Genomic DNA, 12,597 nt, shown 5'->3' on the forward strand with positions numbered 1-12,597 from the left:
CCTACCGTTCGTGTCCTATTGTTTCCTTTCATTATATCCAATTAATATAGTTATCACATACTTATGCTCATATATATGCTTATATATTATATAGTTATTTTCATGCTTATGCTTATATATACTGTTGTGACAAATAAAATAAATAAATAAAATAAAAATATATACACATACTTTAGTCAGACCTCAAACAAACAGCAATCAGCAATTATAGCATGGAAGCACACATGGAGGGAGAGAGAGAAATATACATCCCAACAGGGCCTCTTCTTATTACTGTCTCTTAAAGTGGTATCAGCCCAAACATCTTCCTGACTCATTCTCACTATTACATCATCATAGCAGCTGGTCAGCTCTTAAATCATTACCCTGACATGAATGATGAGACTTAAATCAGATGAGTGGATAATTAGGTGAATGGGCCCCTGCTCTTGCAAGAAGCTCACTTGATAAACCTCAATGTGCCTGTATTCTCACTCTGATTTTACCTCACTGGTGCAATGATTATTGCGGGCAGGGGCGGGGGAGGATCCATTCCCATTTATTTTTTTCTTTGAGCAGAGATATTCTTACCTTTTAATCTCGCTATGCTCTTTAGGGGGGAAAAAGAGAGATGCCTGCTAATAATAAGTGAGTAACAAGTGGATAGAAACAACTTCCATCTTTATCATCATGGCTCAGGGCTTCCGAGTCTAAATTCTGGTGGAAATTCAGCTGCTTCTTCGCACTCAGTAGCTTCAATTTTCCCCATTGTTCTTCTTTACAATTGTATTACATTTGGAAAGGTGGAATAGTTTCAGCCCCGACCTGAGAAGAATTCAGCCTCATTCGAAGAAAAGAGGGCTGCATCTGACAGTGAGATTTCCATCCCTTGTCAGGCCTTGGTATCATGTCTGCCAATGTCCTGGATATTAATTTAAATGGAAAGATGCAGGTTATTTCCCCCTGGGCGCCTTACCACAATCTCTGATTATTGCCTGACAGATAAATATGCGTTAAAACGCATTTGTCAAGTCTGTACTTTACTTGGCTAAAACAGCCGGTAACCAAAAAAACTGAGCATTCTTTAATACATTTTTGCACATTTATTCCAAAGCATATATGCACATATAGTCAATTCCTTATCTCCATGCACTGCTTTTGTTCACAGAATACATGTGTTCATTGTGTTTACCATTGTATTTGAGAAGATACAGAAAAGGAAGGTCAGATTTATAGTGTTTGAAAAGATAATGTTTCATGGAGTTACAAAATTCTCACAAGTGTAGCACAGGTATGGAACAAGAAGCAGAATCATATTCTTTCATCCTCTCTTTTCATCCCCTTGTGTTTGTTATCACCGTATAAGTACCGTAATCAACATTCATATATGGTGAAGGAAAGAACAGGTCTATTTCACTGATACATTTGGTATCTACGAACCTCTATTGTGATTCTGGTTGGCTGCACAATCAACTGTTTAGACTGGACTTGCCATTTTTTATCTGGCTATTGAGTCCTTCCCAAGAACCTAGGATAGGCAGATGAAGTTGTTTGATTGCAGTGTGTAAAGATAAAGATAAAAGTTCCCCTCACAGATACGTGCTAGTCGTTCCCAATTCTAGGGGGCGGTGCTCATCTCCGTTTCAAAGCTGAAGAGCCAGCGCTGTCCGAAGACGTCTCCGTGGTCATGTGGCCGGCATGACTAAACAACAAAGGCGCACGGAATAGGTGGTCCCTGTTTTTTCTATTTGCATTTTTTACGTGCTTTTGAACTGTTAGGTTGGCAGAAGCTGGGACAAGTAACAGGAGCTCACCCCGTTACACGGCAGCACCAGGGATTCAAACCGCTGAACTGCTGACCTTTCGATCAACAAGCTCAGCATCCTAGCCCCTTGAGCCACCACATCCCGCAGAGTGTAAGCTGTCCCAAGTAAAGCTGTCTTTTGCAATCAACTGTTGTGTCAACCCTGAAGCCATCTGGGGGCATTTTCAGGGCTGCCACACTAGGGCTAGCTAGAGCTGTGGGAATGGAAGGGGGGAGAGATAGAGATATCTGGGGATCTGTAGCACAAAATAAAATTCTTTCTCCTGGGAACCAAGGATGTTCTCACCAGGTGCTGGAGAGGCATGGACTGAAATCAACTGGAGTTTGGATGGTGACCGGATTGGACCATGTGACAGACATGTGGACTGGAGGAAAGAACTTTGAATTTTAATTTGGGTGGGGAAAACCGCAGGACTTTCGGAGTCGGGTTTTCACCAGATGTGCCAATATGACATGCCTAATAAATTTGGACTTTGAGGAGCACCTAAGCCTCAGAGTTTTGATTGTTTTGGGTCTGTTACTTGGAACCCTGACATGATGTTAATTTGTCAATGCCACTGGTGTTCAAGTGATGCTCCAGACGTTTTGGGATTGGTACTATTTCTATTGGTATTATCTTTGCTTTCTTTTGCCACAGTTGCTTTGTATGCAGGTTTTTCTTTACATTTTGTGATTCTAGTTTCTCTTCTCTTTCTGCTATCTTCAGGTATCACAAAGTGCACTATTCAGACTTTTTTGTCTTTCTTATTTTGTTAAGTCTGAAGTATTATTATTGTTGTTGTTGTTGTGTTGTCAATTTTTGACATTTTACAACTGCCTGGAGTAGTCCCTGCAGTTTTCTTGATAGGATTTTGGAAGTGGTTTGCCCTTGCCTTTCTTCCAGGGCTGAGAGAGAATGGCTGGCCCAAGGTCACCCAGCCAGCGCTGTGCCTAAAACAGACTAAAACTCACAGTTTCCTGTTTTCTAGCCTGATGCCTTAATCACTACACCAAACTGACTCTGCTACTATGAGTCCTGCTTAATCATGATTCCAACTAACCACTGTATTAATTTCATGGATGTGCATAGACTCTATCTTCACTGTAATTCAAAATAAATCTGGGGCAGGTCAGATGTTTTCTCAGGTTTCCCTCATGCTCCCTTGCCCATACACAACCTGAGCAGTGGTGGGTTTAAAAAAAAATTATTATCGGTTCTGTGGGTGTGCCTTGGTGGGTGTGGCGTGGCTTGGTGGGCGTGGCAGGGGAAGGATACTGTAAAATCACCATTCCCTCCCCAATCCAAGGGAAGGTTACTGCAAAATCCCCATTTCCTCCCAATCAGCTAGGACTCAGGAGGCGGAGAATAGATGGGGGTGGGGCCAGTCAGAATTTTTACTATCGGTTCTCCGAACTACTCAAAATTTCCGCTGCCAGTTCTCCAGAACTGGTCAGAACCTGCTGAAACCCACCTCTGAACCTGAGATGGTTTTATGGTTGAAAAGAAGTGAGAAAATTCAAGGCCGAATACAAGAAATTCTGGAATTCAAGGAAACACACTTAACTACCATCATGTTGTGATCCGTCAGCAGCCTGGGGAGCTGTCGGCGGAATCGGACTGCGATGAGCCTGTTCCTAATGCCTGCATGAGGTTAGCTGCCAGAAGGCAGAAGCAGCTCAAGCAGAGAGGTCACCTCGGGAGTAGGGCCAAGAGATAATTGGCCCCTGCCATAAGGTTTAAAAGGAGACCAGCACCGGTGTCTCAGTTTGCCGGAAAGCAACGTTGCAAGCTGCGTTTTTTGCTCTGTTCTCTGCTCTGGAAGGATCTTGGCAGTTATCCAAACTGAACTCAGGTTTGTGATAACTGAGGAATGTTAGTTTATGAAGCCTTTGTTTTGTTTTAGTTACCCAGTGAATAAAATATATTTTTACTAAGGACTGCGTTTGTTGCTACCTGCTCAAGTATGAGGCAGAGACAAATCTGATTCAGGAGAAGCCAGCCAGCAGAAATCAAGAACAGAAAAACCTAGTAAATTATGTCTCAGAGTTAAAAATGTTCCGTTTTATATTTCCTCTCTCTGAAATAAAAAAAGCTAAAAGAAAGCAAAAATAAACACGTAACCATATGTTGGTTGCTTATAAAGTTCATCAACTTTTGTGAAAAGGAAGGAGATAGCTGAACAATATAGAGCTGATTTCATAACATGAATCAGAGGTGCAGGGCAATTAAAAACATATTCAGACAAAATTGATGAGAATCTGAAAGTATAAAGAGTTAGTAATATATGATCTGGCATTTACAAGAATAGAAATATATTGAGGGGTAGCATGGTGTAATAGTTAAGGGTTTAGATTGTCATTGAGAGACCTAGGTTCAAATCCATTCTCAGTTGCAGGAGTTTAGTTGGTGTCTGCCTCTTAACTGCAAAACTTTTGCAAGGGGTTTCTGATCAGATTTGCTGAAAGGTTACGGCAATCTCAGCCCCTAGAGGATTTTAACTTTCAAAAAAACCTTTAACCCCTTTCTCTCTTATCCTGCTAAGTGGGATTTTTTCCAGCTTCTTAACCACAACCTACTTATGAATTGGCAGAAAGACCATTCTTTTGACTAATAAAATAGGAATGTCCAGAAGTCCAGGATGGGAATCCTTCTCAGGGCTCTGATCATATCATTACGCTGAACAACTTTGAACCAGACATTCTCTCCCAGGCTGACTTAGCTCACAATGTTGTTGTTGTTGTGGGGAGAAATGGAAGGTGGGAAATACCTTGACCTTATATAATAAAAGTGGGATATAAGTCTTACAAAAAAAGAAACCCTAAATGCGAAGTAGCTTATTATCAATTATGGATATTTAGTGATTTCCATAGGATGAAAAGAGAGGGTTGGAGAGTTGAATTTTATGATGTTTCATATACAGCAAAGTTAAGAGCAAAAACATTTACATTTTAAAGGAACAAAGAAGGCATTTGTTGTACAGATCTCTAAGCAATGTTCCCCCTATCCTTATGTCAAAGGAAAACCTTACAAACCCATTTAATAGTTGCCGTAATATACCAAGGCCAGTAATACAATACATTTTTTAAAAAAGTAAATAGGTGAGATTCTCCCTTCTCCTGTGACTTCAAATATTTTTCCTAATGCATATATTTAGGACCAACTACATAAGTTGCATACTGGATCTAGAAAGATATTCACTTAGGTAGATTATTCACAGATCCCCCACAAGGTTAATGAGATCACACAAGAAAGGAGTAGAAATTTATTAGAAAGAAGAGTGACCTTATACTGCCAACAGAAACTAAGCTACATCTTTCAGTATCAGGCAAGAAATAAATCTGTTTCTTGCTTTTCATTAGTTTCTTCAGCGAAGTAGGTAATTTCACACAAGTACAGTAGAAATCTCCTTCTGGGCTCCACTTAACTCTCCCTGTCTCAGTTATTCATTCTTCAACAGAGTATTCTCAATGGGCTCAACCAATCTAGTTTCCGCAGAATTTCTATCATTTTACAAAATACCAAATCATTTCTCTACAATCTCTCCCATTCTTGCTATCTCACAATTGGCTGTTTCTTTTGAGGTTCTAAAACCTTACCTTTTCTAGAATCTTATCACAAAGTTCAGTAGCAATGATTACATCCTAGGACAGAGTCAATCCATAAAGGTGCCAGTGGTGTAGTAGTTAAGATGCTGAGCTTCCCCTGGGGAGATCTATCATGTAAAGCTGCCTTCAAGACAAGATAATCCATTGCCTCACCTGATTCAATACAGTACTGACAGTTCTTGTTTAGCAACCGTAATTGGGAAAGCAACTAAGTCATTAAGTGAAACAGCTGCTAAATAAACCATCAGCTGGGCTTATGATCTTCCTTTGGCTTTCCGTTGTTTTACAGGACTGCAAAGGTGGTAAATGACTATCATTAAGTGTTGTATCTTATGATTCTTGATGAAAGTATGTTTTCTTTTATGTACACAGAGAGCATAAGACAAATTCCTTGTGTGTCTAATCACACTTGGCCATTAATAAAATTCTATTCTATTCTATCCTATCCTATCCTATCCTATCCTATCCTATCCTATCCTATTCTATTCTATTCTAAATGAAAGCATTCATTGGAAACTTACTTTTTCATTACTGTTGTTACTGCAAAAGGTCACCGTCCAAGGCAGTAGCTAAATGAGGACTACCTGAACTGTCAAATAATACACTTTACAGAAGGTCTATAAGGGCTTAGGGAGAAAGGTTTCTTTCAAAATACAATTTTCAGGACTACTCTACGGAAAGCACACACACAAATACTTTCTTGCCTAGCATCCTTATACTATGTAATCTACAATAATCCTAAACATAAAATTAAATTCAATATCCCAATTTTTTTTTCTCACAAAATAGTTCATTGTGGAAATGAAAAGACTATTAATTACATTTAAATCTGCAATTTTAAACCATTTTAAATTTGAATAAAATATTCCATCTATCAAGCAGAACACTTTCATGACCCCTGCTTTAAGAGAATTTTAGAAATGGCAGGGATCGTACCAGGGGTGGGTTCCACTTACCTTTGCTACCGGTTTGCAACGGGAGCATGCGCAGAGCGTCTGTGATGACGTCCGGCTGGGTAGGCGGTTTGCAAGATCCGGACCGAATCGGTAGGAACCCGCCACTGGATCATACCCAACGGGAGCATGCGCAGAGCGTCCATATGATGTCTGGCTGGGTGGGCGGTTTGCAAGATCCAGACCGAACCGGTAGGAACCCGCCACTGGATCATACCCAACGGGAGCATGCGCAGAGCGTCCGTGATGACGTCTGGCTGGGTGGGTGGTTTGCAAGATCCAGACCGAACTGGTAGGAACCCACCACTGGATCATACCCATAGCATTGGTAGGACAAGTGTTAAGAATTTAAATATAGACATAAAAATATAAATATTCTTTAACTAAATTTTCCTTTTTAAGTATCTATTTCATAATCTTTGTTTGCAACTTTGAAATATGGGCTATTACTCAAAAATATATTTTCAGTTAAGAATGCTGTTAGGCTTTTAAAAATTATTTTAAAAAATGAAGCAGCATGGTGGTTCTTTCTAGCTCAGGATTTACTAAAAAAATTAGAGTTCAATAAAGAGCATCCAAGATGATTTTGTATTTTTAAAAAAGGAAGTTTTGGCAAAGTTGCCCATCATGCTTACTATGCAATAAACTCAATTTAAGTGACATTAAACATCTGGTAGGACTGAGGTGATAATTGCCAGGGTCTTTTGAACCATTTTACAAATGCTTCTGTGCAAAAACAACTTGTTTTGTTTTTTTTCTGTGATTCGAGACAGTGATTTTCCAATTGTTTTCTTGTTCACTTCTAATACTTTTACACTTCAAAAGGCAATTTGGGGCAAAAAATAAAATAAAATAAAATCTCTCTCTACATTACTTATATGGTTAGTATAGTTGACGGAAAAGGATTGTAACAAGACTTGGCAGATTGTGGCTTACAACCATAATCTTGTTAGCTCATTGCATTACTTACTACAGAACCAGTGTCAGCAGCAAAGCTGCAACACACACTGACGTCTCTGAGATTGCTAGTGGGAAGGGGAGGCAGGACGGCTTCACCAAAACCCTTTGTCTAAAAGAAACAGCAAGATAGGTCCAGGGAGCAGAGAGCCTTGAGTGCCTTTCAGTTACTCTATGCTAGGGGTATCAAACTTGATTTCGTTGGAGGGCCGCATCAGGGTTGGTTTGACTTAGGGAGCCGGGTGGGCATGGCTGGGTTGGGCGTGGACAGCATGACATCATTGGTGTCTGTGGGGAGAGCACCTGTGGTGGCTCTTGAGCTCCGTTTTTGGCTGCGACGGCCTCTTGCAACCCACTGCCAGTGAAAATGGAGCTCTGGAGGGCTGTGCGCAGCCCTCCCGAGCTCCATTTTCACTGGCAGAGACACCGTGGGCCGGTCCTTTGCTGTTTCCAGGGCGGCCCCACGAGCCAGATCTAAGCACCCTGAGGGACGGATCCAGCCCCCGGGCCTTGAGTTTGACACCCCTGCTCTATGAGTTTTGTTTGAAACAATGCATCTTGGTTAAAAGAAAAACAAATTGTGGGAAGAGGTTTATTTTTATTTATTTATTTTATTCAATTTCTATACCGCCCTTCTCCCGAAGGACTCAGGGCGGTGTACAGCCAAGTAAAAAATCACAATATCAATATTAAAAGAAATTAAAACAAGCATATTATAAAATGGCCAAATTTAAAACAAATTAAAATATTAAAATATAAATAACCCAATAAAATTTTAACCCAATAAAATTTTAAGCCAGTCCCGCTTGAATAAATAAGTGCGTTTTCAGCTCACGGCGAAAGGTCCGAAGATCAGGTACTTGACGTAAACCAGGGGGAAGCTCATTCCAGAGCGTGGGAGCTCCCACAGAGAAGGCCCTACTCCTGGGGGCCGCCAGCCGACATTGTTTGGCGGACGGCACCCTGAGAAGGCCCTCTCTGTGAGAGCGTACGGGTCGGTGGGAGGCAAACGGTAACAGCAGGCGGTCCCGTAAGTACCCGGGTCCTAAGCCATGGAGCGCTTTAAAGGTGGTGACCAAAATCTTAAAGCGCACCCGGAAGACCACAGGAAGCCAGTGCAGACTGCGCAGGAGTGGTGTTACATGGGAGCAACGAGTTGCTCCCACTATTACCCGCGCAGCTGCATTCTGGACTAACTGCAGCCTCCGGGTGCACTTCAAGGGCAGCCCCATGTAGAGAGCAAAAGATATACACTAGTGTAAACTTGGTTCTGGCCTAGCTTTGCTCTAGTTTTCTTCTTTTATTACTGTATTTTTGTTATACAGGTAGTCCTGGACTTAAGACCACAACTGAGCCCAAAATTTCTGTCGTTAAGTGAGAGATTTGTTAAGTAAGTTTTGCCCCATTTTACAACCTTCCTTGTCTCAGTTCATAAATTAATAACCCAGTTGTTAAGTGAATCTGGCTTCCCTTTTGACTTTGCTTGTCAGAAGGTCGCAAAAGGGAAACACATGACTTTGGGACACAGCTACAGTTATAAGTGTGAGTCAGTTGCCAACTGTCTGAATTTTGATCACATGACCATGGGGATGCTCAACAGTCACAAGTGTGGGAAATAGTCATAAGTCACATTTTTCAGTGCTGAATGAACTGTTGTTTTAAGTCAAGGACTACCTGCATAACATTAGAACGTTTTATCTGAGCATGTATACTTTTACCAAGGCTCAGAAACTACATTTCTTTTTGCTTTAAAATTTGTAGGTTGTCTTGCACTTCATTGTTCACAAACCTTGAAAGACATTTACTCAGAGAAATGAGATAAAGTATACATTCTAAAGTATACAATTTAAGGATTGACTTTAGATAATTGTCCTTAGAAATCTTAGAGTTTCCTTGATCCCAGCTCAGAAACAAATTTGGCGAGGAATAAAATATTCCCACAATTTCATGTACAACCCACTCTAATCTACGGCAACCTGACTGCACAGCTATAACCTATGCAGGAGTGGGGTAGGACCTTTTCAGACAAACAAACTTTGTTAAAATATACAAGCTTCATGCATTTTAATGACATTTGTTAGTCTGAAAAGGTGCTACCACGCTGCTCCTGATTTTTGGCTCTCACAGACGAGCACTGCAATAATCTATACAGTGACTTATTATGCATCGTGCTTTCAAACTGGGATGAAGAATGTGACTATAAGCCTTCCTACCAAGGTCCCCAGTGTATCCTTTGTCATCCACTGAAAGGCATGGAGGAAACCAGTGCAAGTGCCTCATGTTTCTGTGCTTGTCAAGAAAGCGGGTGCAAAGGAAGGAAGGTTAGCTAGCGGAAGGTAACAGGGCTTGGGCCCAACCAGGGATGATCTTATGCCATCTACAATGACACTTGGGAGATGGTCTGACATGCAGCCAAATTAAAAACAACAGCAACATATGCTGAGGTATGTGAACACAATCAGGAGGCTTGTCAGTCCACGCTTTCCCCTCACAGGAAAAATCACACTTCTGAATGGGTATAAAGTAGTGGTGAAATGCAATTTTTTTTATTACCGGTTCTGTGGGCGTGGCTTGGTGGGTGTGGTGTGGCTTGCTGGGCGTAGCTTGGTGGGCATGGCAGGGGAAGGATACTGCAAAATCTCCATTCCCACCCTGCTCCAGGGGAAGGATACTGCAAAATCTCCTTTCCCTCTCCAATCCAGGGGAAGGATACTGCAAAATCTCCATTCCCTCCCCACTCTGGGGCCAGAACCTGCTGGATTTCACCCCTGGTATAAAGTGCCTTTGTCTCATTCTTGACTATCTGGAAACATGACTGGCCTGGAAGGAAGATCTTCCAGGAAACCGCTGGATTTCAGGTAGAGCTGAGGTTCTGCCCTTTGGTCTTAGAAATGAAGTAACTGATTCAAAATCTACTCAGGACCCTAAATTAAATTTGGTTTTATACCAAGTATGTCAAATATGTAAGTAGGAGTGAGTCTTACATCAGTCTTCACTCATTGGTTCATTTCCCCCCGATGAGCAAGGGTCAGCGGCTGACAGATAAAAGGAGCTGTAGCCTCCAGCAGTCCTCAGTTTGTAGTTATTTTGTTGTTGTTCTCTGTTGCCTGCAATAAAGTATTGTTTTACTTTACTACGATCGTCCTGCCTCTCTTTTCGCTTGGGGACTTAACAAAGCAGAGTAGCAGGCAAGCTGAGGAAAACTCAGGGTCCATACAAGCAGCATTTATATATAGCAACTCATCTTAACAGCAGCTATTTTGCAATCTGGAATTGAGAAGTTTTTCGTGAGACTCCTTGGGCCAAACGAGGATGCGGACACATTCATGCCCTTTTATCTCAAAATAGCTGAATTAAATACTGCTAGTTCATCTGCTAGATGATCTCAAAGTGCTAAGCAGGCTTGGACCTGGTGAGTCCTTAATGAAGGGTGACCAGACAATCCCAGGACTGTAACCTAGACTGGAAGGTCCTAAAAACATCCTACAACAAGACAACAGCAAACCAATTTAATATATTCTTGCCCAGAAAACTACAAAGATGTGTCCAAACTCAACTTTTTATGATTGTGGGCTCCATGTGGCAAGCTGGCTAGAGAAGAAAGCTGCAAATACATACACAATGTTATCCAGTATATACGCTCCATTTACACACAGACACACACAGTCATATTCTGTGAATATGCAGAAACAAGGTCATATATTTTTTACCACAAACCAATTCAGAGAGACTCTAACTTCCCCTGTCTGTTTTCAATTAACCGCCGTTTATCATCTTGCCTAGAGGCACTAGTTAATCCTAATTGCATTTTATTCAAGCCAGCCAGCTAGATTCAGAATCCATGATTTGAAATTGGGTGGCTAGAATAAGACATAGTTAAGTGAACTTCGTATAGGTTCAGAGATAAAATGAATGTTTATCAGTTTAAGTTATTATATCCCATTTCTCAGGGCTATTCTGGAGGGAAAAAATAATTAAGGTGTGCGAAATTGTATGGGCCTAAGGTTTATTCTTGGAGCCTATCAAGCTTTAACCCAACATCCCGATTCATTGGATTCAACTCCCATAATGCTCAGCCAGCATGGGTCAAAGAAAAAAGGCTATTTTATCTTTCCATTGATGGCTGTCATCTTACCTCTTATATTTGTCCACTACTAGTTTTAGAAACAAAGGGAGCAATCTTGGAAGAGCAACCAGACAACCCAGCTTTGCATAAAAATGAACAGTGCCAGCAGCGGATGTAACTTCCATAATTGTTTTGGCTTAATTATTGTACAAGGTTTTAAAAATGTACTTATTTCATTATTACCCGTTTTCTATCATTCTGGGATGGCTTATATAAACTGGTTTTTTTTTATAAAACAGTTCAAATCCAAAAAAAAACAACCCCAACCCAACAGAATTAAAATAGCAGGAAGCTTTTAAAACCTTACAATAAAAACAACATAATTTCCCCCTAAAATCCAATTTATGTCCCAGTCTCTGTAAGAATGGGCAGTATAGTATATCTCTTGTCTCAGGATAATAATCCATGAAACTAATAAAGCAGACCATTGTCTTTAAAAATTTCAAATTTGCTCAGTTTAAAATGGCAAAAGAATTTTTGTGGGTTTTACCTAAACTATTCTTTTCCTTTAAGAGTAGAAGATTTGAACTACAGGAGCTTATGGTGATTAGCCTTTTTTATAATGTATTAATATATTTATACTCCCCCCCCTCACAAAACAGCAGCTCACAAAACAAAGAGTGATGTTTTATCCTCACAAGCCTATGATGTAGATTGCAGTAAGAAATGGTGACTGAGTGACGATTATAATTGTCTCCTTGGTCCCAGTCCACAGCTTGTAGCTATATGACACACATTTTGTCCACACTAGTATCCCTTTTTATTAATGCTTAAAAGTACCAACATGAATTCAAACTATAACATGTGGGTGGGCTGGTGAGTCCAGGTCCCCTAATGGTCTTTCTGATCAAGATATCTTCATTGCAAGAAAATTCCCAAAAACAGGCTGGGGATAAAAGCTGTCCTAGTGCACATTACAAACAGCAGAGCAAGGAGCAGCTCAATTGCAAATTCCAGATGACATACTCATTATGTATAATTTTATTTTGTTTGTTTTCCAGCTGGGAGAAAAACCAAGAATCGTGGAATAATCTGGATCCCAGTGACCAGTACAAGGTAGGTGCAGGACTACCAGTGAGCACTCCAGCATAGAACGAATGAAAAATATAGTCCAATAATTAATCCTGGAGAAACTTTGGCAGGTATAGAAAGGAAGAGCTGAGAGTGTGAGG

At 40.7% G+C, this 12,597-nt stretch overlaps 1 protein-coding gene across 1 annotated transcript in view; it reads left to right on the top strand.

The window, feature by feature from the left end:
- NDUFA4L2 (NDUFA4 mitochondrial complex associated like 2) overlaps positions 1-12,597 on the top strand; it is a 63,253-nt gene that overhangs the window by 44,468 nt on the left and 6,188 nt on the right. Inside the window, exon 3 of the mRNA XM_058173473.1 lies at positions 12,427-12,481. Coding sequence (XP_058029456.1) covers positions 12,427-12,481 — 55 coding nt within the window. The remainder of the gene's footprint in view (positions 1-12,426; positions 12,482-12,597) is intronic.

This window comes from Ahaetulla prasina, chromosome 2 (assembly GCF_028640845.1).
Source record: "Ahaetulla prasina isolate Xishuangbanna chromosome 2, ASM2864084v1, whole genome shotgun sequence".
Lineage (NCBI taxonomy): Eukaryota > Metazoa > Chordata > Lepidosauria > Squamata > Colubridae > Ahaetulla > Ahaetulla prasina.